Consider the following 26,835-nt stretch of genomic DNA (forward strand, 5'->3'; position numbering starts at 1 on the left):
TGTTAAGAAGAGATGTATGGGTGGGCGTGGCTTGGAGCGCCACGGATGAGGCAGCTCCTCTAATGACCTCTGCCCGAAGTCTGCTATTCTTCACTGCTTAGCCTTGCTCTCTGTGCAGTACAGCCAAGTACCTTGGTGATCTGGCGAGCTGGGAAAATGACAACCCGGATGATGGAGTTTGATGGCCCTGGCGGGCTCTGATCCCTCTGATTTCAGTAGATCTCCGATCCCCTCCACCGACATTGCTACAATAGCAGGCCTTCTTTGTGGTGCAGGAAGCAGGGGGAACGTGACTCACAACCCGGTTGCCCCGGCTTCATGTAGGCCCTCAGGGAATTCGTTTCCAGCACAGCATTAAGCTGCCTTTCGATGGCTGTCACAGCTGTGTTGAGTCGGAACCGACCTGACCCCCCCACCGAGGAGAGGGTCCTGCAGCTTGCCGCCCGAATCAGGGATCCTCTGTCTATTGGGAGTGATGGTCCCTGCCCACGCAACTGACTCCTAGCGGGGCCCTCTTCTATTCGCTGCCTCCGTGGAGTATCCCTGAAGGTGCCCTGACCCCTCTGTGGGAGCCACATCACTAGTGAAGAGACTCTGCGCAGCTCTGAGGTTGGCAGGAACCCCCTGGGTCGGTGCATCTGGAGGTCCTCCAGCAGAGCCCGGATTGTCTAGCCCTGATTGTCTGGCCCGTGTGGGTCGGAACCCAGAGCCAACGGCGGAGTACACTTCCTAACCCCAGCCCCGGGGTAAACGCGGTCCGTAGCCATACCGCAACTCACTACAGGAATGCCCTCATCTCGGTGGCGGCCCTCTCCTGCTGGCCCCGGTCGACCTGGAACGGGATAAAGTGTTGGCCCCCACAATCATCTATGGACTCAGAGGTAACCTTGCTGCCCTAATCCCTAGATCTGCCTCTACTCCACCTCTTACCCTTCAACAACTTTGAGGGCTACCACATCCTGGGGCGCCCCTGCCCACTATCCATCATGCCCACAAGCTGCCCTATCTGCTGGGTAGGCCCTATAAAGAGCCCAACTTAACCTAATTTGATGCCAGAGGGGCTCCCTCATTCTCTCAACTGAACTACTCCATTGCCTAACCTCTGGGCTCCCTCGCCTGCAGGCTCTTGGGGATTTAAGTGGAGACCTAATGTCTGGAGGGCTCCCCCTGCCTCACTTACCTCATAACTCCTGGGTGAAGAACCTGCCTTCTCCAACACCTCTGCCACGCTTGCAGCTCAGCCACCTCAACTCTTCTTGCCAGGCGTAGGTACCCGTGTGTACCTTTACTACCAGTCGGAGGTGGAGGAGCCCTCTAAGTCCAGAGACTTGATCCAACATTAGGACACAAGCACTATCGTCCTCACGTGCTCTCTCTCCTTGAGGAAGACCTTGTGGTGACCCAGGACTCCTGGCAAAGATGTCAAAACACCTTAAGCCCCCGAATAACGCAGACATCACCACTATGCTTCTCCTACCTGACAAAGGGAAAAAGACAGACTCCCCGAAATCTCCAGCACAAGCTCCTGCGGACAACTCGACTCAGCTAGCCACTAAAGGAGATATCCTGGCTTTCAAGTGAGACATCAAAGCAGAGTTCCGGTCCTGCATGACACAGCTCACCACTAAAGTGGAACAGACTGAGCAAAGGGTTGTGGAAGTGAAACAGAGAGTAGGAGAGGTGGAGGACATGACCCAAAAACATGCAGCCATGCTCCTGGAAATGCAGTGTACGATGCAAATCCTACTGGGCAAAAACAAGATCTTGGAACACAAGCAGGAGGATTTGGAGAACAAAGCTTGGCGAAATAACCTCCGGACTAAAAACTGGCGGCGTATGTTAGTGACCTCTTTTAGTCTCTCCTACCCCATTTAGATAGGTCCCAACTCATACTGGACCGGACCCACATATTGCGGCCTCGGCAAGGTGTAGATTCGGATCCCCTCCCTGATTTCATCACCTGGGTTCACTTCTACAAGACCAAACAGGTGATCATGGAGGTGGGACGCTCTCAGGACGACTTGACCTTCCAGGGCTCCCCCCTCCAGATCTACCAGGATCTGGCCATGGTGACTATTCAGAAGCGGCAAGCCCTTCGGCCTTTGACCCTATTTCTTCAAGATCAACAGGTTTATTACTGCTGGTTGTACCCCACAGCCCTTCAGTTCTCCTATAAGGGGTCCCCCGAACGATCAGTCACATAAAAGACGCTGACTCTATCTTGCCCCCTAGCCCCCTGAAAAGGGAAGTGGAACCCCCCTTGACTACCCGGTGAGCGGCCCGAAGAACTCCCTCCGAAACCTAAACGCTCTACCTGGACCAGGGTCCAAAAGGCAAAGTCTAGCCACTGATACTCCAGGGAATCTACAAGAAATGACCGGATGAAAGACGATTGCTAAGCTTGCCACCCCCTAAACAACAAGCTTGCACATGGCGTACTTTGAAAGAATGACATGCACAGAGATGCAGAAGAAGCATTCACCTACAGCGAGCTTCATGCAGCTAATGCCCAACTCAGAGGTGGATGTCACCTAGTAACCCATGGAGTACTCGACGAACAATGCTAGCCCTGCTGGCTAAGAAAACGGTTATGGGCACCAGTGACACCAAGCGCTCAGTGCCCTTTAACTTTGCTATTGTTGATGCTTCAGCCTCCCGTTGGAGGTCAATATTAAAACTGCCGCCCCCAACCCCCGTTGGGGGTGGACGTTAAAATGCCAGCTGCACAATGACCTCATGCAAAATAATTTTCTGAACAATGACTGAGCCCCGCTCTCCCCAACCACCATCCCCAGGACTCTTGGTAGCTCAGGTCTCACTACCTCTGCATCAACAATTGAAATTCATCACACTAAATGTCAGAGGTTTGAATTCCCTTTACAAAAGGAAATCGATGCTACAATGCTTGCAAGATGGGGAAGCCTCCGTGGTTTTCCTGCAAGAGACTCACCTAATCCCGACAGATTTTACCCGCCTTCGCAATAGACTTTTCCCACAGCAATTCCTGGCTTCCAATGGTACCAAGAAAGGGGCACCGTGATTCTATTTGCAAGAGGGATAAGACCACAAATTCTGGAGACGCTGCGTTGCCCGGAGGGCCACTTCATGGCGGTGAAATGCCTTATTTTTGGACATCTTTACTCCCTCATTTCAATCTATTCCCCAAACGACAAACAGGAGGAGTTCTACAGAGACTTAGAAGAGTCCCTCCTCCCATTTATCGAAGGCCAATCCATCATTGGAGGTGACTTCAACAGGGTCCCCGACCCCTGTAGGGACAGATCGCACCATCCAACCCCGGGAGACTTCAGGTTAGCGACAGGCCTGCTTCACCTATTCCGAACCCTAGACGTAGTGGAAACATATGGAGAGTGATTCACTCCAATGAAAGAGACTACGCTTTCTACTCATATGTGCATAGGACCTTCTCCCGGATAGAGCTCTTGCTGGCCTCCCCACAAATCTTGGCCTTCATGGATGATGTCATCATTGGCCCCAGAGTACTCTCCAACCATGCCACAGTGGCCCTGATGCTCCGGGCACATGACCCCGACCCTCCTTCCTGACAACGATGGAATTTATATGACCCTGTCCTAAATGACATGTTATTAAGAGACTTCATAGCTTAAACAATCAAGAATTTCTTTAGGGAGAACCCGAACAAGGACACATCCCCGGCTAACACTTGGGATGCTATGAATGCGGTGGTGCGAGGAGAACTGATTGCACAGGGCGCAGACTTCAACAAACGCAAGCGGCAGACCTGCATTGACCTCAAGAACAAGGTCCATGAAGCTGAAGCCATCCACAAATGCAAAGGCTGGTCCCGAAATCCCAACGGGCCCTACAAGCCGCTCGAAAATTTTTGGAGGCTCACTATGCAGAGGATACTGGGCATCTGCTGGCTAAAACCAAGCCGGGGTACTATGCCAAAAATATCAAGGCAAATAAGCTATTACTTGACAAACTTGCTAAAGTAAAGAAACAGAACACTATTTTGGGCGGTGTCCAGTCAACTGGTCGACTGCAATTTGGTCGACTGCAATTTGGTCGACACCATTTGGTTGAGTGCCAAATGGTCGAATTTTTTTTTTTTTTTATATATATATGTGTTTTGTGGGTTTTCGTGTGGGGAAAAAAAATAAAAAAGAAAAAAAAGGGGGTTGGGGGGGGGGGACCCCCCCAAAAAAAACCAAAAAATGGGTAAAAAAAAAAAAAAGAAAAAATTCGACCATTTGGCATTCGACCAAATGGTGTCGACCAAATTGTCTGTCGACCAAATGTTTTCGACCATTTTACTGGTAACCATTTTGGGCCTACGCGACTCGCAAGGCATAGTCCAATTCGCAAAACAGGACAAACTACGACTTGCAGTCGCATACCTCTTGGAAACAATGTCAGCATCCCCCAGCCAAAAGGAACAGCAGGAGTACCTACGAGGTGCTGCTCTTCCCCACCTCAAAGACTCTGTGAGGGAGAGCCTTGAGACTCCAATCTCAGGTGAGGAGGATGAAGCGGCCATCAAGAGTCTCAAACCCATAGCCACGGGCACAGACGGGTATACAACACAATTTTACAAAATCTTCAGCCGCCAACTTATTGCCCCCCATATGACCCTATACAATTCCTTTGTTACTTCGGGAGTGCACAGGTCAACTGGGGACGATATTCGTAGAGTCCTGAATCTAATACATGTCACAAACTGGATTTTCGCAGTAACTCACTTTGCTAGCTTTAGATGCAACCAAAGCATTTGACAAAGAGGGCTGGGGGTTTCTGCGACTCTCCCTTGAAACTTTCCACTTCGGTCCAACCTTCCAAAAGCTGGTGTTAGCTAATTACCAGTCACTGAAGACCCTTCTCAGAGTCAAGGGCCTTGTATCTAACCCGATTCCTTTAACATGTGGAACTAGACAGGGATGCCCCCTGTCCCCCCTGCATTTTGCTCTGGCCATGGAACCTCTTGCCCAACACATTCGTCTAAACTCAAAGATTAAAGGCCTACAAGTTGGACCCTCCCAACACAAAATCTTACTCTATGCTGATGATATATTATTATCCATCACAGATATCTCTGCTTCACTGAAGCCGGCACTTGCGGAGATCCAGAGGTTTGGAAATGTAGCAAGCTTTACTATTAACTTTGGGAAATCAGTGGCCCTGCGGTTGGGCTGAGACCGGGGGAGCGGCAATCCTTAGAAATGATATGCCCGATCTAATGGAGTGAAATGGCAATTTCTTACCTTGGGGTCCAGATTCCTGTCTGCCCAGTGACTTCTATCAGGTGAACTTCCATCCACTTTTCAAAGAGCTGGAGAAAGATCTGGACCGATGGCTCATGCAGGAGATCTCACTCATTAGGCGTATTACCGCCTGAAAAATGAACCTCCTTCCACGGTTCCTCTACGCTTAATCCTCCATGCCCACCTCAATCCCTCTGCCCCCCCTGTGGCGCTTGCAGAGGAAAATGTTCCGGTTCATTTGGAGGGGTAGGAAGTCAAGAATCCCCCAGAGGACCATGACGGGCTGCTCCAGATTGGGAGGATTTGGGTTCCCGACCTCCGCAAATATAAGGTAGCAGCACAGCTGGCGCATATGCAGGCCTGGGTTATTGCTTCTGGGCGCCTGAAATGGGTAGAAATAGAGCAATCTTGCCTGCCCCTCCCCCTTTGCTTCCTTCCATTCACCCCCACTCTCCCTGAGCCGCACCTGGCCGGGAACACTGACTTCCACCAAACACACCCTGAAAACATGGGACTGGGCTTTGAAACATAAGGGCATCCCGAGGGGTCTGGCCCCACCTCCCAGTTTTCCAGAACCCGGCCTTCACTCTGGGATCTTGCCCCTCGAACTTCAGGAACTGGGTTGCGGGAGGCCTGGAGTCTCTTGGGCAACTCTATGCAGAGGGCCAGCCGTGCTCCTTTGAGCAATGCAAGGCAGCTTTTTATTTGGCTGAAACGGACAGGTTTGCCTATTCGCAACTCCAACACTGGTGCTCCCATCCGCTAACCCGATCGGCAGCACTTCGCGCCCTCAGCCCTCTTGAATTTACCATAAAAGACCTACCACCACGAAGGAAAATCTCCATCCTTTACAAGTTACTGCAAGTAGACTTTCTCACTGCAAGGCCCTTCATATGTCGCAATGGGAGGGGACCTGGGGCACCCCATAGAGGACCAAACCTGGGTAGGAATCTGGTCGAGAACGCACTCCTCCTTTTGCATCACTAACCAGAGTGCGCTCACAAATTGCTCCTGCAATGGTATTACCGCCTGCTCCGCCTGCATCACTTTCACCGGGCCTTGGACCGCCTATGCTGGCGCCGATGTGGACCCCCTATTTTCCCATGTGGTGGACATGCCCAGTGATGAGGGAGTTCTGGTCCTAATGTATTGCTACAATAAAAGACATCACTCAGGTGGCGATCCCCTTGGAGCCTGAATCTATCCTCCTGGGAGTCCTAATCCGGGGCATCTACCCGAGATCGGGCAGAACGGCCGCTCTCCTAACACAACTCCTGTTGGCTGCGGACATCACAGTAGCGTGCACTTGGAAGACCGCTAAGGCCCCTTGATGACTCTTTGGTGGCTAAGACTCTGGGACATCTTTATTGCGGAGAAAATCACTGCAGCCAAATCTGGCCTCCTTCACTGCTTCTAGAACATTTGGGCGCCATTTCTCTACTATAACCAGAACTTCCCTGCGCTAACCCACAAAACGCGCCTGCTCGCTAGGGCCCTTGAGTCAGACTGCGAGCAACGGGCTCCCTCTGATCCCCAGCTGGATCCTGACAAACACTGACCCAGGACAATATCAGGTATGAAGTTGGGAGGGATTAGAAAGCTGGTAGAAGGCAACGATAGTGGGGTGGGAGGTTCGGAGCCAGGAGCATAATGGTAATGAATTGACATCACAGGGGATAAAAGTTGCAGTTAGTAAGCGGTCAGCAAAGTCATTCTTATTCTCAAACACTGCTGTGAATCTTTCGGGTATGGTTAAAACACAATTTATTCACAGCCACGGCTATCAACTGGCAGTTGCTAGAGTCAAAATGATTATTACGGAACTAAAACTTGGCTAATCCAGAGAGAAATAGATCTGTGTAGTTGTTTATCAATCTATAATGCTACATAATGCATAAAACAAAATGTCATTGCCAGCAAAAGGTATGTACGACACATCCTATGTGTCAGGTTCTGCTAGGCACAATTGATCTTACATGGGCCAAGGACTGCTTGTCCTGAAGGAGGAGCAGTTTCTGAGTCTGATCTGAACTTCTGTACTCCAGGACAAGGGAAAAGTGCTCGATGAACCTCAAAGAAAGGCGATCCTGCAAGGTCACCATCACGTCCTGTTAAAAAAAAAAAAAAAAATTAAAGCTGCTGAATATTAGACGTTTATATTTCCATCATGAAAGTTTGTTTCAGAAAAAAAAAAGAAAGTGTTAATTTGTGCACTTGCTGAAACTGTAAAAGTGAGCAATTATGCCCATATTTTAAATGTGTTCAGGTGCACCGTGACCTGAAATTCTTATGATATATTTCCAATGTTCAGTGCTTTAACCCTATATTTTCCATCAATCCAAGATATGTTGCTTTGTGTCTTACTCTCAATAATTCTAGAGAATTGGGCAAGTGTGAACATGTTTTCATACTATTTACAACGATGCAAGAATTCAAATTCAATAATAAATCTATGAAGTCAACCCAGAGTTATGCTTCGATTAACCTTTTCAGTTCAGAAATAGTAAGAGGTCGCATTGGGTTTTTGGCCTTCGAGGGTACTCAGTATCATCAGCAACCGACAGCCGTTCCTGACAGAAAAAATATTCTAGCACACACCTTATTGAGCAAACAGATTTAAACACAAGACAGTAAAGGCTGAATTTGAACACCAGAAATGGTCCATATGTGCGTGACTGACCTCCGGATGTGATGGTCCAGCATGCAGCTGAATAGAAATCAGGCCTCTTGACATATGGCTGGAAAGATTTGCCGGCACATATTCGGAGACTGGCATATCCCCTAGACAATGTTGCAATGCTTCTATGAAACATGACACACTGCCCACAACAATGAATCAGCCCATCAGTGCAATATTGCTGAAAAAAGCCAGGGTATGCCACAGTGATCTTTCAAGCTAAAGTCCAACCACAAATCCCTTTGAATCAAACATTTTTCAAACAATATTAACTACACAACGTCAAAAGTACACCTTAAACAATGACCATCAGTCTGAAGTCAGAAATCCTATGAGGGTCAAATCTACAATTAAAGGATCACCCCACGTCATTTGATAGAAAACAACTGGCTGGACTAATTCCCTTAAACCTCTCTGCAGTTCATTACACTGTTGACCGTAGCATTTTACTCCAGGGTCTCCAGTACCTCTCCCTCCACTTTAATCATTCCCTCTCTTTCCCACCTGCTACAAAATCACTACAGTAATACCTATATTATCTGCAGACTCCCAAAATCCCCCTTTCGACAGAACTGTCTCTCCTGTCTCATCACGACAAAATCCTTGAGTTATCTTTAACCACATCATGAACTACCTTGAAGCTCCCACAGCATGTGATATCCTTCAACCTGGACTCCAGTGTAAACACTCTACTGGAACAGCTCTCACCCACATATCTAACCTTAATACCACTGTTCACCACACTCACCTCTGATCCAACCTTACCCTCTATCCTTAGTCTACTAATTTCTCTACAGCTTTTAACACTGTGGACATTTCTCCCACCTTCCAATCCTCTCCTAGCTTAGCTTTAAGGACAGAGAACTAAACCCAGTAACCTCTTATCTCTCCAACGAGTCCATCTCATGGCACTCCAAAACCTCTTGGCCACGGCCTTTTCAGTAGGCATCCTAAAAGGACTGATCCTCAGCCCACTCCACATCACTCTCTAAATCTCCTTCTTGTTTAAGCTATTCCCATCATTTGGCTTTCACTGAAACCTCTTTGCATATGATAGACTGATTGTTTCTCCTTTGCCTTCTACCTCACGCCATCTCTGAGTGCACACCGCCTGCCTCACTGCTTTCAGTCCCTGGTTGCTTCTATGATGCCTTATATTAAACTTCTCCAAGATGAAAGCCATGTTTCTCCCTGCCTCCAATGATAACCCTATTTACCCAGGTCATTTATCCTTACCTCCCGTCTTCCTCCCACCATCACACATGACTATCAACCTTTGGGGTCTGATTTGACAGAGACCTCAAATCCATCCATTCATTAGCACTGCTTACACCACTTACAGGATTGAGCTATTTCATATAAAAGACCCACCGCCAACTCACCAACCACTCAGCTAAAAACTCTTATCCCTATCTTCGTGCTCAGGAAACTCCACTACTTCTTGAGCCTTCAACCTGGTTTTCCACTCTATGCATTCTCTCCTCTAAGCAATGTTCTTAATTTGTCACATGCACCATCTACAACCTATCCAGTTAACCATGCTATCCTCAAAAAGCAGCTCCAAGGTACTCTTGCTATCTCAGAACAGGCAATGGACTGATTGACCTCCCTCCTCACCGACCGCCCTTCCCCGGTGCTTCTGGGCTCCTTCTCCTCCACCACCTACTCTCTCTACATGTGGTGTGCCCCATGACTCTATATTCTCGCCTTGGCGTTTTAATATCTACCTTGAACCTCTTGCTCACCTGATCTCTGCCTTCTCTCCTCATTTCAAATGTTACATGGAAGACACACAACTCCTCTTCAAGCTCCCCTCTTCCTCTTCCCCTTCCTCCTCCATCATCCCAGACTGTCTATCTGCTATTCAGTCTTGGTGCACCTCCAATGATCTCTGCCTTAATGCCAGTAGGACCGAGATTCTTCCTATCAGGAAACCTGCTCCCCATCTCCCTACTGCATTCTGGCCACCCTCAATGGGCTGACCTTCCCCTCTTTCCACTGACACCAGAAATCTTGGGGTCATCTTTGACTACTCTCTCTCTCCTTTACTCCTCACATCTTGGACCTTGCTAAGAAGGCCCACTTTCAACTTCACCTCCTTAGAGCATTCGCCTTTTTGTCACCTTCCCCCAGAAGTTAAACATCACCGGAACTCTATTCCTCTCCAGGCTGGATTAGTGTAACAGCCTCTTCCTCAACCTGCCTCTTTCTTCACTCTGTCTTCTTCAGCTAATCCAGAATAGGGTTGTGAGACATATCCTTGGCCTCAAGCCCTGGGACCATATCTCTCCAGCTCCAAAATCTCTCCACTGGCTCCCGGTTGCTGCAAGGGTCAAATTCAAGACACCTTGCATCATCCACAAGGCTGTCTGGGGTCTGGGCCACCGATACCTGAAACTCTCTCTTACTAAATGCTCTCCTTCCAGATCCCTTCCATCCTCTGGCTCCAACTCTCTGCTGATCAAACGTTTCTCCAAGCAGAGGGCTGGGGGCAGATATCTCTCCTTAGCTTGCTCCCTCCTATGGAGCAGTCTCTGTCTCTCTCTCGGTTTTGAACTGGACCACCTCAGGTTTCACAAACAATTCAAGACCATTATCTTCTCCTCCTCCTTTCCTCTCCCCCTCCCTTGCTAACCTTGCCCTCTGTTGCCGATATTGGTGGCCCGGTCCTTCAAGAGTCCTATTGGGTCCTGGCCTTCTGCCCTGTCACCACCAGCACCCCTCCGCACAGCCCTGTGGGCCCACACCTGCCTCTGGGGGGATTGTCTCCACAGTGCACTTAGCTGTTGTCTAGTTCATATCCCTCTTCACTTGGGATCTCTCTGCCCATGCACCTACCTGCTGCCCCCCCAAATAGGCACCTCTTGCACTTCTCCCATGGCAGACCCTACTAGCACTTCACCCCCCTTTTTTCTCTCACTGAACTTGCACACTCGTAATGTCACAAGGCCTAGTAGGACTGCTGTTTGCTTTATTTTTATTTGTTGTCTTTCCATTTTTTATTCACTCCCTTGTTCCCTTCCCTTTGCCTTGTGGTGCTTTGAAACACTGGCCCTCATTAGGACCGTGGCACTAAGTGTTTAACGGCACCGTAAAAGGCTGCAGTGCCGTTAAACACTTAGCGCCTAATTACGAGGTCCCTTTGCGGGACCCGACCTTAACGGCTGGTATACACCAGCCGTTAAAGTAGGGACCCGCAAAGGGACATTGATGGCAATTACGGTTCCGCAATTTGTGGTACCGTAATTGCCGCCTTCCCCATTCCCATTGAGCCCTATGGGGCAAAATGAGAATGGGGAAGGGCCATGGCGACATGGGGAATTACCGCCCCACAAACCACGGAATGGGGTGGTAATTCCCCATTCCGACATGGCGGACTTTGGCATCGACCATGGTGCTAGTAGCACCATGGTTTAGCGCCGGAGTCCTAATGAGGGCCACTGTCTTTTTGTACAAACTCCTTATACCTAACCAATAAATACATAAATAAATAAACAAATAAAATCTATTTTTCCGCTTAGAGATAGTAACTTCAGGAAATATTTACTTCTGCTGAATCTTTCTCCAAGCCTTGAACGAGGCACATATCATGTTATGATCACCCGGTTCCCCTGCGACTAACCGGGACACTATACATTGCTTAAACAGTCTTTCAGAGACAAGCATATAATCGATACATGACATTTGGCGACCCCTCCGCAAGGCATAACTTCCCTCTAGATCACCCTCAATGTTACCATTTAAACTGTGCAAATTCCATTAATTCAATACTCCTAACCATTGTGTTCCCCTCTTACCTTGGTTTATATGATATATCATATCAGCGTTTTGCATGCACAGACTCAATTCATGATCCAGCATATGAATTAAAATCCCCAGCTGTTATGATATATTCATCGAGGAATTCCTCCGTCCATCTGCATGTTTTGTAGATTCAAAATGTATTTACTTAGATGGTTAGGTTACTGCATTCCAATACGCATTCAATAACAGAACGTTAATCATTGGTTCCTTGATAGTTACATGAATAGTTAACAAACCCTGAGAAGAGTGATCAAAATGTGGGCGCTAGAGGCCCAAGTTGAGTTTACACCAAGTAATAAACCCCCCTGAGATCTACCAGAATTACTAGCAATGGCACTTTGGGCTACAGTGTAGTAGCTATCCAAAGTGTTGTTATGGCACACAAATGTTTCTTGTAAAAAAATAACAAAGGCCATTCGTTTTTGACAGACATAAATATCATTTAGCAGGTGGAGATGCCCCCACAAATTCCAGGAGACCACCCCAAAAGCTTGGCTGTGCGACTCACCCCAAGGAGTAACATGGGTAAAGGATTTCCGGTAACCATTCCCAATCATTACTAATACTATTTGTTTTAGACTCAGCATTCAAAATTATCACTTTCTGACCAGACTCTGTTCTCTGTTCACATGTTATCTTTATAGGTGAAAGGCAGATTGCTTTATGTATTGCTCTGACTCAAGGTTAAATCGATTACTTGTGCTTATGATCCTTGATATCCTCAGATCGTAACTTCTTTACCTGAGCTCGCCAGGGACTGCCAATAAAACATCACTAATTATCACAGAGTGAATGTTGATTTCGACTAAATGTAATCTATCAGCTTCAATAACATAAACGTTACTAATTCTATGGGCCTCATTATAGTTTTTCTGTTGCAGTAAAAGTCCTTGTACAACTGCCGGTAATTCCGGCACTGCCACTTTTACTACACAGGAAAAACACAGGTTTGCCGGTGGAGGCACTGATTTACCTCCAGCTGGAGGTAAATCATGCCCCCACTGGCAAAAAAATGCCAGAATTACCAGCACCGGTAATTGTGGTGCCGGTAATTCCATCAATCCCCACCATGGAGTTCTATGGGACTCCATGGAATGGGGATTTACCAGCATTTCCACTTTTTTGGTAAAATTATGTTCTTCTCCTTAAGGGACAGGGACCGCAGGAATTCTTGAGACACACTCTTGTTTATTCTTTATTCTATTTTAATTTTAATTTTGTTGATTATTTCTCTTGGGTAGGTTTTTACTCTTCTCCTTCCTAGAATTAGCTGCCTCAATGCAATTCACAGATGGTAACAGAGAAGCATTCAAATCATATTTGCAGGGGCGATTACTCAGTTAGGTGTTTTCAGTCATACAAGCCTCTGAGGGAGGGGTTATCTAGTTTCATAAAAATAAACTGTCTGATGAGTAGGTATGGAGTGCCGCTGCTCCCTATCTTGGTCATCTATGTTCTCTTCTCTATCATTCATCATAGTACTTTTTTCTATATGAGTCAAACATTTTTCCAACCTCTCATGAATAACAGAGAGCTCAGAGGTATGAGTCTTAACTTCATGCTGCACAGGATTGTATAATTTAACCAACACATTGAGTACAACATCTAATATAATCAGTGATAGCACACTCATCTCCTTGCCACCATCAGAGTGGGGAGAGTTCTAGAAAGAGTGAGACATATCAGTCGTAGAGGTTGAGTTGATTGAGGAGTTCAGCAGCTCTTTATTTTGGGTCTTAAACAGAGCCGGGGTGTCTGAAATAGGACATGAGACATCATGCAAATTGGGCTCAATGACCATGTCATCAGTACTCCTGCTATTCACCCTTCCAGAAGATGCCAAATGATGGATCTGCTTTTAGGGTGCAGCAGATTCTGGTTGAAAGGATGTGGAAGAATTCGTTTTTTCTAATGTTCATTGAGGTAAGTGTGAAGTCCTGTCTGGACAAAGCTATCTAATTTTCCAGCAGAGCGTACTCAAAGGCATCATGGACAGAAGCTGGCAAGAGCTGCTGGTGAGTTGGCATTGTCAACAGCCTTAACTCAGAGTGGGGACTGGGCTGAGAAGTCGGACCGTTACATTCCTCCAAGCCATCACCTCATTTACTACGCAGGAAGTACATTCTCATAGTTTCTGAAAAAAAGTACACCTTACCAACTCTGACTCAAGTATCGCACAGTCTGCAACTGCACACCCACTGGTGCTCCTCTGCCTCCAACTGTGCACTTTGCATGCTTTACAGTGTTTCGCAAGTGCTTCGCGGGCATGCCAATTTTTGACAACCTCCTCCCTGTGTCTCTGCCTCTCTTCTACGTCATGTAGACTAGGCGTTGCAATGAGCCGAACTCCCAGGACTGTGCAGAGTAAGACAAAGTCCTTCCTTCCTTCCTTCCTTCCTTCCTTCCTTCCTTCCTTCCTTCCTTCCTTCCTTCCTTCCTTCCTTCCTTCCTTCCTTCCTTCCTTCCTTCCTTCCTTCCTTCCTTCCTTCCTTCCTTCCTTCCTTCCTTCCTTCCTTCCTTCCTTCCTTCCTTCCTTCCTTCCTTCCTTCCTCCCTCCCTTCCTTCCTTCCTTCCTTCCTTCCTTGTGTAAGTGTTATGTTCAGCAGAACGTATGTTTAGGATATAGCTGATTTAAGTACATATATATATACAGCAAAACTATGGTCTATGGAATCTTCAGCTCAGCATCGTTAGGTAGTCTCAATCTCTGTAGTAAAAATGTAAAAGTAACATTGGAGGCCAATTACCATGAGTTTGGAATTGTTAGACTTGCCAGTAAAGTGAACAGTGGTCCTTTGTTTCACTATAAATTTACCCAGCATGTACTGCTGCATATCTGACTTCATATCCCACTTTTTACACACTACAAAAATATCTAAAATTAAATTCAACAGAGTTGAATCCCTTGAAGTGGTAGGGGCCAGAAACAATGTATCAAGAACCAGTAGGCTATGTGGTCTAGGTGGGCAAAAGACAGCAGTGTCTGCCAAACATTTACTGACAGAATGCATTAGTCTTAATCATATACCTACTTCTCAATTTATGGCATATGGTAACCATCGAGCCACTTTACTGCCTTCAAAAAGCCAGTGGAACTCTTGTATTCTTGGTAATGATCTTAATTGAATCTATTATATCACTAAATTGTGGGATTTTGTTAAAGTGATTTTAGATCATTTATCCTGTTAATATACACCCTTGACTTTTGTTAGTTGCTATTAACAGAAATTATGAATTTTACATTATAATTTTGACTAAAATGTACATATCATTTATTTACTTATTATTATTAGTGTTGTTGTATATAAAGTCTTTTTTTGGCTTAGGTAAACTCGTATAATAAATAAAAACAATATACAAATATAACCCTGTGTCTAATTTGGATTTAAGACAACAACAGCTACTTTATAAAAAGGAAATCGTAAAGGCAAAAACCTATATTATCTCCAAACAATTGAAGCTACGTCAAACTCTCCAAGGGAACTATTTGTGATGGTGAATTAGCTCTTTGATAGGGCAGATACATTCACTATTGTTCCTTCCATTCTCTGGTTGAGCAATACTTTGTGCATTAACTCGATCAAATAAAATTAGGAAAGACTTATCCAGTAAAAAATCCTAAGCCTCATCCTTCTTTGTTAAGGACAGATCATGACACTTTAAGACCCACAATGTGTTGGCCTCCTTCACCACTATATGTGAGCAGACATGTTCACATCTCTTGTCTTCTGCTAAATGCTCAGGCTCCCCCTTAGATTTACTATCAAGACAATTTGCACATGTTCTGCCTCCCATTCTGTAGGATGACATCCTACAGCTTTTTAACTATTCTTTAACCACTGCAATCTTTTCCACAATCTTGAAATTTTAAGTTATTAACTTCTTCTTAAGAAGCCATCAGTGGACCTGATAGACTGGGAAATATGCACCCTATCTACCAATTGCCCTTTTTATTGACACAGTTGAAACGAGTTGTAGCACCACAAATCCATGGTTTTGTAGAAGACGCTGGCAAACAAGATAACGCCCAATTTGGCTTTAGGCCTTTAAGTTTGATATGATATGATATGGCATTTATAACGCGCCTATATACAAGTGTTTCAAGGCGCAACGCAGCAAGGGAGGGGGAACAGAGGGAAGACAGAGACAGCGACCCTACTAGGACGAGTGTCATTCAGATCGCAACTATTCACCAAGTACATTTTAGATAACCTAAGTGAAAAGGTTATCCATGATGTGACCGAAGCTCAAAAATTCAAATTCGAAATTGCTGAATGCGGCAATGCTGAATATGAAATTTTGCACCTGGGTCAGTAATGATCCCCAACCCGCCCCCCTACTTACCTGATGGTGGCACGCCTCATTGTGTGCCGCTGACTCCTCCATCCTTCTGCAACATCGTTTCCCTTCACTTACGTGGGTGGGAACTGGCACCGCAGGGTCCTCTTTTCTTTTTTTTTTCTCTCCTAACTTTATTCTTTCGGGAGTGGGGAACACCCCTGCAACCCCCGATGCCATTATAGTGAACAAATGTGCGGGGGACACCCCCACAACCCCGCTCCCCTTGTTCACTATAATGGCACTGAATGGGAGATTTGTTTGACATTTTCGTGTGTACAACATTTTTCAGCCAGCCAAAACTTGAACACATTTCTCATTTGTTTTTTTATTCAAACATTTACACAGATACCAAGAGAAAAGTCTTATAAAGGGGAGTCAAGAGCCTTGATTCAGTTGGACCTATTGGGAGCATTCGACACACTCAATCATCAAACACCTAGGTCCCCACAACCTCCACTCCCCGCCCTACTTGGGACTGGGTGATATGATCCCCATTGTTTCCCCCCCTGGTTGTTTGTAGATCCCTTGCTGACAAATTGCTCACCTCCCCCTCCCCTTTCCCTGCTGTCAGTTCTCCACTCCATTGTTTCTCTGCTTCCATCACCATGTTTTCCCCCCTATGTTTGTAAACTGTTCAGTTGCTTCTTGAAGCTAGGTTCACCCTAAAAAAAATACCCTATCAATAATAACCACTAATAATAATCAAATACTATACATGAGACTGTAATGTCAAGTCTTTCAGGGTCCTGTCCTAACTATACTTACTCCTTCCTAATAGGAGCATCTATGGTCCTGCTCTTTTGAGCTGCTCCTTATAATCTTTGGGGTCCCGCAGGGCTCTGCATTATCAGCCATTTTGTTTATTCTCTGTGTTCATCCTTTTAATGGAAATAATCAGTCGCTTAGGGTGTGTCTTCTTTAATTATGTGGACGGAAGCCAGACCATGGTAGAACTAGATGAGAGTCATGAAAATTGTCTGAAAAGGTTAGAGATTGTTTGCTCTTGGTCAAAGAATGAATGGAACGCAATTACTCGAAGATCAACCCAGCCAAAACTGAGATCCTAGTTGTGAATACGAGTCTTTAAAACTGGAATCCATATTTTCTGGCTGAGTATATTTGGCCAATGTTTGTAGCCCAAAACTAGAGTAAAAAACCTTGTTATTATTTTGGGCAATAAATGATCACTAAAGTGCCAAATCACTTCAACTGCATAATCATGCGTTTTCCTCATTAGGATAATTAAATATCTTCTTCACCTACTGTCATTTCCACACTAGGGTGATTGATTTTTTCATTGATTGGTTGAGGGTTTTGTATTACGCATCTGTGATGAACCAAATCATATCTAGCCGTAGATATTATATCAATGAACCAATGAAGCGTTACCGCATACAGGAACTTTGTAATGTGGCCATAGGCCAGAGTCCATCGAACCTATTTAAACAGATTGGGCCTCATTACACGGTAGGCGGTAACCATGGCGCTATTAGCGCCATGGCTACCCCTTACCGCCTTCTGGGTCCGGGTAGGCGGTATGGGGACTTACCGGGACATTCTGACCCTGGAGGTCCCGGTAAATCCCCATGCCAATTACCATTCCCATTTCCCATTCGAGCCCCCATAGGGCTCAATGGGAATGGGGAAGGAGCTAATAATGGTACTGCTAATTGCGGTACCGTTATTATCACTGAAGTCCCTCAGCGGGTCCCGTCCTTAACGTGTGGTCTGACCAAACATTAAAGATGGGACCCGTTGAGGGACCTCGTAGTAGGGCGGTAAGGGATTACCGGCACCGGTGCCCTTACCGGTGCCGGTAATCCCTTGCCGCCTACCGTGTAATGAGGCCCATTGTCTTTATTTTTTTTCGGAACTGGTAAAAGGACTCTACTTTCCTAATCTCCAATGGGAGGCTGTTCCATGGTTTAGGTCCAAATACAGAGAATTTGCGATCTCCTCTAGACTCACAGGAAGAGGGGGGATGGCCAAATGTACCTCATCCCCTGATTTTAGTTTCTGTGTTGGTTGGTAAAGGCTTAAACTATCTGCCAATTAAGAGGGGGATAGAATATTTAAACATGTGAATATCATGCACCCAATCTTAAACTTACTAACTAGGTGACCGTCATGAACTCGTTTGTTGCCTCCCAATTGGGCTTCAACAATGGTACATTCCTAAATCTCTCTCATTCTTTATTATTTTGACTTCAGAGGATTCAGAAGGGTGTGGCTAGAACTTACCTGAAACTAAAAACATGATTATAATACTCCAGCCTAACAGTCTTGCACTGGCTTCTGATAAAATAAAATCAGATCATTTTCAAGAGTGTGTTTCTTGTTTTCAAAAGCTTACCACAGCCAAATGCTACTTGTTTCTCAAGTAAACAAGTACCCTACATTCCAAACCGCTCTCTAAGATCTAAATGGGTCAGACTGATCATTGCTCCAACCTACCAAAAAGAAAGACTGGGTGGATGTTCTTTTTTGGTAGAGGAAGCTAAACAATGAAACAGCCTCCCACCATCAACATTGCACAGCGAATCTAACTTAATGATCTTTCAGAAAAATCTTAAAGCTTAAAAAAAATCATGTTAACATTCTGTAAAGTTTTTAGACTCTAGCTCCTCTCTAGAGTGCCATGATACCTTTGGGTAATCGCTGTGCTTAATAAGACTCTTTAACATAACATAATATCTGCCCTCTATGCAGATCCTGTGTCTGGGAGTTGGGATGGGATGACCTCTGGGGCCAGGTGCCACCAAATGTGGCACAATGCTGAGCCCATTTGGGGTACCTGTGGAATTACCTGAATCATCCCTTCATACCCCAGATCTATTGCAGCAGGCCATGACAGAGTATCTTCTCCAGCAGAACCTATCCCTTTCAGGGATACCCTAGATGTTCCCATTACATTTTGTTTAGATTGCTGGTTCGTTACTGTGTTATATCCTTATCACCCAGGTAACAATGATAACATTATAATACTTGCTATGCCTTCTGAGCTATTTGACTCTGGTTAAGGAGTCTGTAGGGCCACACAGGCACAGAAGTATTTGAGAGTGGATCACTGCATGAGGGATGCTTCTCAATAGTGACCTAACGATGCATGTCAGTTAGCAGATGGCAGATCTGCTAAGCTCTACTATCTCGTTCCTGTCTGACCTCCTAGATCCCTCAGACAAGACTCACAATCTTGGGGTCCTCTTTTATAGTGACCTTTAACTGCAATAATGCATCACTACCACTGCCTTTGTTGCACGTATTAACCACCTCAACATTAGAAAATTGGTAATTTTCTTACTAACTACTCTTCTTTAACCACTCGAATAACACAAAGTCTAATCTCCATTCTTGTGCTCAATATATTTGATTTCGGCTGAGGTCTACTCCTTGGCCCTCCTCCGCACTCCTTCCTCCCACACTCTCTATTACCTACCCTGACCAACCCCCTTTGTTACCCATTTACAACATATTGGTTTGATCTCTATGCACAACCACTATCTTTTCAAGTCCCTTCTCCTAGTCTACAAAGCTACCAATGTTCTTGCTCCTCAGTACCCGTCTGATTGTATCTCAATTTACACATGATCCTCCTCTGCACTCACTGTCTTGTACCCTCCCTCTGCCTCTTCTTGCTTCTAATCAGTTCTTCATTTTTCCTTTCAACATCAGAAAATGAGTTGCACCAATATACACATTTCTCTTTCAAAATAAGTATCAGTATTATTATGTATGAATATCTGTTTAGTTTGTGCTATTGTTGTAATTGTAATTGTAATTGGTTTATTCATTTATAGTGCACACCGGGCCCTTGGGCATCTGGGCGCAGTACATGTTGAAAAGTTACATATAACATGGATATTTAGTACAGATAAATATAGATACATTTAGTGGGAGCAATGTACATATATACAATTGTTATTGTAAAGGTATGCTGAATATTTATCTATAAAGCAGTAAGCATGTAAACATTGATTAATTAACAGGCCTCTGTGAAGAGTGATGAGCCTGAAAGTCTTGTTTGTGAGGAGGCATTGTCCCCCACCTATAGGTATGATACTGCTCTAACTTTGAAAAAAGGGGATGGAGGCAGATGAAAGTTGGAGCTAATATACGTTATCCGCTTGGGGATCTATGTGATTATCTCAAAAGAAAAGAATACTGAAGCTGATAATACTGATTTTGTTTCTGTTCACACATTTCCTTGCAATTATATGTGGGGGTGTCCCCCCACAGTCTCCCCATACTTCACATACATTATTTATTGCCCTAACCTACCCCGCCATATATTTGAATAGAAATGTGCAGTTATAAATTCTGCATTTTTTGCCACAAAATGATGGGGTGAGACCTCTGAAGCGTCATATTCCTCCTCTCATCATTCCCCCTTTCACTACTCTTGAACAACATCGTGAGGGGTCCACAGACACACCTCTCTGATGCACCTCCTTGAGTCCACTGTTTTGAAATAGTGCACAGGGGAAACATCTCATCCTTACGCCTGCAATGTTATAAGGTTCGCTATACTGTCCTCTTTAGGTGAGGAAGCCTAATGCTTAGCCAACCCTGGGTAGACTTGCCAAGTATCCAATGGACCTGGAGGTCAATGTGTGAGATTGATGATAGAGACAAATATTTGAGGGGGACAAATCAGGGGCAGAATGAGCAAGGGATGTGAATTAGGGGGTGTCTGTTACAATTAGTGTGTCAACAAGTGGCAGAGGGCATACATATGGGTGAAACCCCAAATGTAGACACTTGTGATCTTACAATATATCGTAAAGCTTTGATTGATGCTGTATCTCGGATCAATGGTGTTTCCTTTCAGATGTTGAGTGCCCATGCAGATCCCGAGTCCAGATCACTTGGGCTACTTCAAGCAGGTGCCCGTAATGGCAATTGTCATTTAGGTCTAACTCCAAATATTGCTGAAGATATTCATCCTTCTGTTATCCACTAAGTTGGGGCAAATTTAAAACACACTTTTGGCAACCTTTTACAGGACTTTTACTCCCGGCGAATTCCCATTTTTTAGCTTGCTTTTGTTAGGGTTTGTCAGCTGTGGTGTTGTATCATTACCTAGATTGCCATAGGTAGGGTTAAATCATATTTCAAAGTATAAACATTTCCACTTGCGACTTCCGACAAGGGATCCTCAGGAGAGATTTGATTTGAAATTTGATTACAATGATCATTAGTTTTTGTATTTGTTTTGCCACACGTCAATAATTCAACTTGGATCCATGCAATTCCTGTGCGTATACCTTTATATTTTCTTTTGGGTGTTTTACCCTGATTGTTAGAGGTGATCCGCTTGTCACTCTCTGGCTCCTTTCTGATCATTGTAATCAAATTTCAAATCAAATCTCTCCTGAGGATCCCTTGTGATATGAACAGTGGTGAAATATGCACACAGAGAGAGTGAGATTAAGAGCTTGAATATGAAATAAAACTATTCAATTTTTCAAAAAAGCAATCAAGTGTGAAGGAAATCTTTTTGGCACTCATAGGGATCAAAAAAACTAAATGGGAAGTCGCAAGTGGAAATGTATATACTTTGAAAAATAAGTTGGGGCAAACTGTTATATATTGGTGCTATTAATAAAGAGTTTAGGGACACCAATGAATCAGAAGCAAGTCACTATAGATTTCAACGTAATCACAAAATTAGATAATTGCTGAATATAGAAAAATGAGAAACAATTGTATTTGCAAACTATTAAAATGGATGAAGAAATCAAATTAAACTACAGTACCATTAAGAAATCTAAGTGCACCAACGACTTCCAGTAAATAGTTTCTTTCCTGGTTTAGTTCAGAGTGAAAAATTGCCAAATGCACCTGACTTCTCATATAATGAGAAGCAATTAAGCCAATTGCATGTCATGTTGGTTGCAAGTTAATGATACTACAGTACAAGGAGAGTCAATATATACAATCATAAGGTGAAGGATATAATCCTTAATTTTGAGATTGCATCAGTTAGTTGGTTAAACAGCCTTCAAAAGCCAATAATTAAAGGACAAATTGTAAAATGCCAAGCCAACCACTCGAATCATGAAAAGGTGCCTTCCAATTCCATTTTACAACTAATTAAAAAAACCTCAACTAAAAATGACCATCCGTACAAATAAGAATATTAATAACAAAGAGAAGGCACAGAGATAGGTCTATGATATGATATGATATTTTATTTATATGGTGTCTATACAAAATGTGTTTCAAAGCACTTCAAGGCAAGGGAGGGTACAAGGGAAAATACAATGACATTCTCACAGGCCATGAACTATAACGATGTGAAATTAACTATCATACTCAGCCTGACGACATGTCAGATAGTGCAAGAGCTAAGACATAGATAAGGAAGGGAGGAGGAGAGAGGGAAGGAAATGGAAACAGACAGGCAACTACCATACAAGGCCTGATGACATTTCTGGTAGAGCTGTAGAAAGGTGAGGGAGAGGGGTGCAGAAAGGGAGTGGAGTATAGCTATATTTCACCCTGAGTACAGCAAACCTATCTACTAACGATTTTGAGGAGACATCTATGCACCACAATATAACATTCTTCCAACATATTCTTTTATCCTGGACGCATCACTCACATTATATTTTCATGACTTGGACAAGCTCTAGTTCGAGACTCATGTTGTTTCCTAATTAGAATAGCAGATTGCATTAACATCTACAATTCACACTTGAATAACATCATGAATGAAGTATTCTTCTGGGTTTGTTAAGATTTGTCTTAGAACATGACCTACAAGTAAAGGTATTTGAAAGCATGTGGATCAAAATGTACTTTTCAGATTTGAAATGATTATACTTTAACTCTGCTAGGGCGTCACCACAATTCTCCATTTTTGTGACTGCCATTTTCAAAACAACATAAACTCTGGTCGAGAGGGGTTTCACCTTCTACATCTGACAACTGGAGGTGTGGTACTTACAGTTGTGTTACATAGAGGTTTAAAGAATCATTTAGAGGAAAACATGTTCCCTAGTTTTGCGCTAGAATTAATCCATTGATTTAAATAGCAGTCCAAATCCAATGGTATTAGGGCAGTTTGTACAATGACAGTCTGTTTAATGCATTGATAGAATAGTCTCACCATTAAGGGTGGGAGAATTGGTGCTTTTCACCTTCAATTCGCTGGTGTGGATTCTTTGCTAATTCACCACTTATTGGAAAATGTTTGTATTTTTCCTGCAATTTTGTTTGCTTTCGTTACATTTAATTTGATATATGTTGATTATTATTTTGTATGAAATTTCATGCAAAGAACAAAAGTTGTAGGAAAAAAACAAATTTCGGGAACACACCCTAAAATGTCATAAAAAATGAGATTTCTTGCAGGAAAACATCTCAAATTGCCAATTTCGTTCAACGGGTACAAAGCAGTCACATTTTGCCCAGAATTCACCAACCCTTCATCATAAAGTTACCAAATGGTAGACCAAATCGGCTACTACTTGGGTGTGACCCACATTTCGAAGGAGTGGATGGGGATTTGGGGACAATGCTCCCCACTGACAGTTCATCTTTCCCTCTTTTAAGGCCTTACCTGTCATCGACTGACATGATCGCGGTCTGCGGTTTCGTGCTAGACGCCCAGGCACCAGATGCATATTTTATGCAGGTTCACGATGGATGTTTTGGTGCCAAATTTTAGGCACTTTTTGAAGCTTGTCTACGCAGTAGTAGGAGTCGCAGACGAAGCCATCTCAAAATGTTTTTGTGGAAAACTGAAGCGCACTGTAATTCTCAAAGCAATCATATTAGTGGAAAAACAGAATTGAAGCCAACGAGCACTGCATGTGGAATATGTACTGGACGATGCCATCAACTGAGATGGAAGCCTTCCAGGGTCATCGGATTGACTGTCTCGATGCACAGCACCCTCTTCCAAGAAGAACCGTTTTTCCAAAGTAGCTGAAGCTGGAAACGAAGATATCATAAGATGGGGAGTACGCGGGAGGACACAATCCATTCAAAATATAGATTGAGTCAGAAAGAGTGAGAGATAGAGATAAATGCAGTGAGTGTGTGAGAGAGAGCAAGCAAGCAAGCTCTAGAATGGTATATGAAATGCCTGTTGTATCTAGTTTGTCTATTAAAATTAGATCAATAAACCTTCAATGCTAACTACTTAATGAAATATATGTGTTCTTTTTCTGATCAATGAAAAAGGAAAATCCATAATCAGAATTGCAGATACAAATTTGGGGACTGAATATGTGATTCCCTTCTTGGGGTTTTAGGGAGTAAAGGATTTATTTAGGCAGTAAAAACATAGTACTACTTTTAGACTGGAATATTTTTTAGGCAAGTCAAACATTCTCCACAAAACTAGCAACTTTACTTCAGCAGTACTGTAGAAAAGGATTGCTGTTGCTCCGCCCCAATGTTGTTCCATGATTGGGTACTTTGGGACAGATTGTTAAAAAAGTAACACCAATAAAATATTACCAGAGAATATGCTTTTTTATTTTCTTTATTAGAGTATTGTATAAGTCACCATATTCACAAAGGTAACCTCTGAATTTCTTAGACCTAGCGCACAAGAGACATTGGGCCTCATTACGAGTTTGGAGGTAGCCATGCCGTTTTTAGCGGCAGGGTTACCCTCAAACTCAGGTACGGGTTGCACAAAAGGGGACTCACCGGGACATTCCGACCTTGGAGGGCCCGTTAATTCCCTTTCGCAGGACCCAGACCCGGTATGTCCCATTCCCATTTGAGCCCTCATAGTGCTCAATGGGAATGAGGAGGATGCTAACAACGGGCCCGTTAATGACGGGCCCGTTGTTAGTATCCTGGACTGCTGCGGGTCCCGCTCTGCACGTCTGGTCTGGCCAGGCGTCCAGAGCGGGACCCGCTGCAGACCTCGTAATGTGGTGGCCTGGAATGAACAGTGCCGGTCCCTTACCGGCACCGTTCATTCCGCGGCCGCCAGCCTCGTAATGAGGCTCATTGACCACCAAATTTATGACAGGATCCCATAACTAACATGGGTGCTTGCAACATATTTATTGCGAAGGAAATTTGAAGGACCAATGATTGTGAAATGTCATGACAAGAAAAAACAACCTATCCAATAGAAATGCAAATGTTTCTACAGTGCTTCCAATGTAGATTCTTAAGTAGCAAAATTGTTTTTGAATGTGCATTTTTGATTCTACTGGTTTTAAGTTTGGAGTGGATGCTTTCTAAACCTAATAGTGCATAGTCTGTATTTTAAAAACATGCTTGGGATTTTTTAGGTCTTCTTGAGTATTATACATAGATTGGCGATTTTAGAGGGATTGAAATAAATTCTGACTTGAACAGTATTAAAAATGGTTAAATTTCGGACAACCTCTACAGGGTTGGCTCACGAGTGGAATTGGTAATTATCCAATCCGACTAATAAGTGGCTCAAATCATCTCGATCCAATTGAGTCAAAAGGTCAGCATATTTTGAATTGTGTTTTTTTTAACAACATATATTGATTGGAATCATCTCAGTCTTTTTCAATACATAGGAAACTTTTGATTTAAACCACCTCTATCCAGCTCAGCCGGATAAGAGAAACTAAGAATCAATGCCTGTTTTGAAATTAAGTGTGCCACTTTTACTGCACTGACAAACTCCAGGGTTTGTGTTAAAGTAATAGAGATCCCTGCAGTAAAGTCCTAGATGTATAGTGTCAGTTTTAATGCCAGAAAGTTGGGAATTTATCACTCGTGGAATTACAGCTCTAGTCTTTACTCCACAATCCACATGGATTATTTTGAAAATGGGGACTAACACAACCATTAGCGCATCCTTAATCTGCCAGCAATTCTACATCCTATGTGGTGGAAACAGAGAATGTTTAGCATTTCCACTGGATATACCCCTATACTCATAATGTGCCTCAATGAACAAGGCTCAATTTATTGTTTCTTTCTATTAAAACAAAGTAAACCAAAAGTGAACCTAAAAAGAACAGTTGTTCTTAAAAGAAAATAATTTTACTACAAATATGAAGTGCAGTTTTTAAACTAAACGGGAATTTTGAAAAAGCATGTCTTAAGATCAAACTCATGAGACCTAAACTTTTTTATATCTTTCTTTAGCTACTTTCCCTATAAAAGAATGGATCCAGGCAGGAATGATCTCAGAATTCAATATCACCATAGATTTGTATTTAGGTCAAGTCAGATCATGAAGTACTCTTATGATCATATCTGTACATCACAGCTTTACTAGAAGCATAGGACTTAGCTGGAGAGACCATGGGCCTCATTACGAGTTTGGCGGTAGCCATGGAGCAATTAGCTCCATGGCTGCCGCCAAACCAGCCCCCTTTACCGGGTTCCCAGAATGGGGAATTACCCGGCCATTCCGAGTTCGGAGGAACCGGTAATTCCTCCCTCTGGGAACCCGGGCCCGGACCTTCCCCATTCCCATCTGAGCCCCCATAGGATTCAATGGGAATGGGGAAGGGAGCTAACAACAGGCCGTTGTTAGCTCCCTCTTCCCCTCGCGGGACCCGGTAACGACGCCTGGTTTTACCAGGCATCGTTACCGGGTCCCGCGAGGGGACCTCCTAATTTCGCGGAACGGGTTCAACGGGTCCGCCTCCATCAGCGGAGCCCGTTAACCCGTTCCGCAAACGTCATAATGAGACCCAATGTCTCAGATGCCAGAAGGAGCCCACACTGGCTACCAGTGGAATCTAGATTATTGTATCGCTTGTTGCTGATCACTCATAAATGCTGCATGGGAGTGATGCCAAGTTATCT

The 26,835-nt window shown here is 44.2% G+C and overlaps 1 protein-coding gene across 1 annotated transcript in view; it reads right to left on the reverse strand.

The window, feature by feature from the left end:
• The window catches only part of FRMPD3 (FERM and PDZ domain containing 3), a 1,207,861-nt gene that overhangs the window by 620,466 nt on the left and 560,560 nt on the right, over nucleotides 1-26,835 (reverse strand). Inside the window, exon 7 of the mRNA XM_069613047.1 lies at nucleotides 7,220-7,351. Coding sequence (XP_069469148.1) covers nucleotides 7,220-7,351 — 132 coding nt within the window. The remainder of the gene's footprint in view (nucleotides 1-7,219; nucleotides 7,352-26,835) is intronic.

Source organism: Ambystoma mexicanum, chromosome 5p (assembly GCF_040938575.1).
Source record: "Ambystoma mexicanum isolate Mex_15411 chromosome 5p, UKY_AmexF1_1, whole genome shotgun sequence".
Taxonomy (NCBI): Eukaryota; Metazoa; Chordata; class Amphibia; order Caudata; family Ambystomatidae; genus Ambystoma; species Ambystoma mexicanum.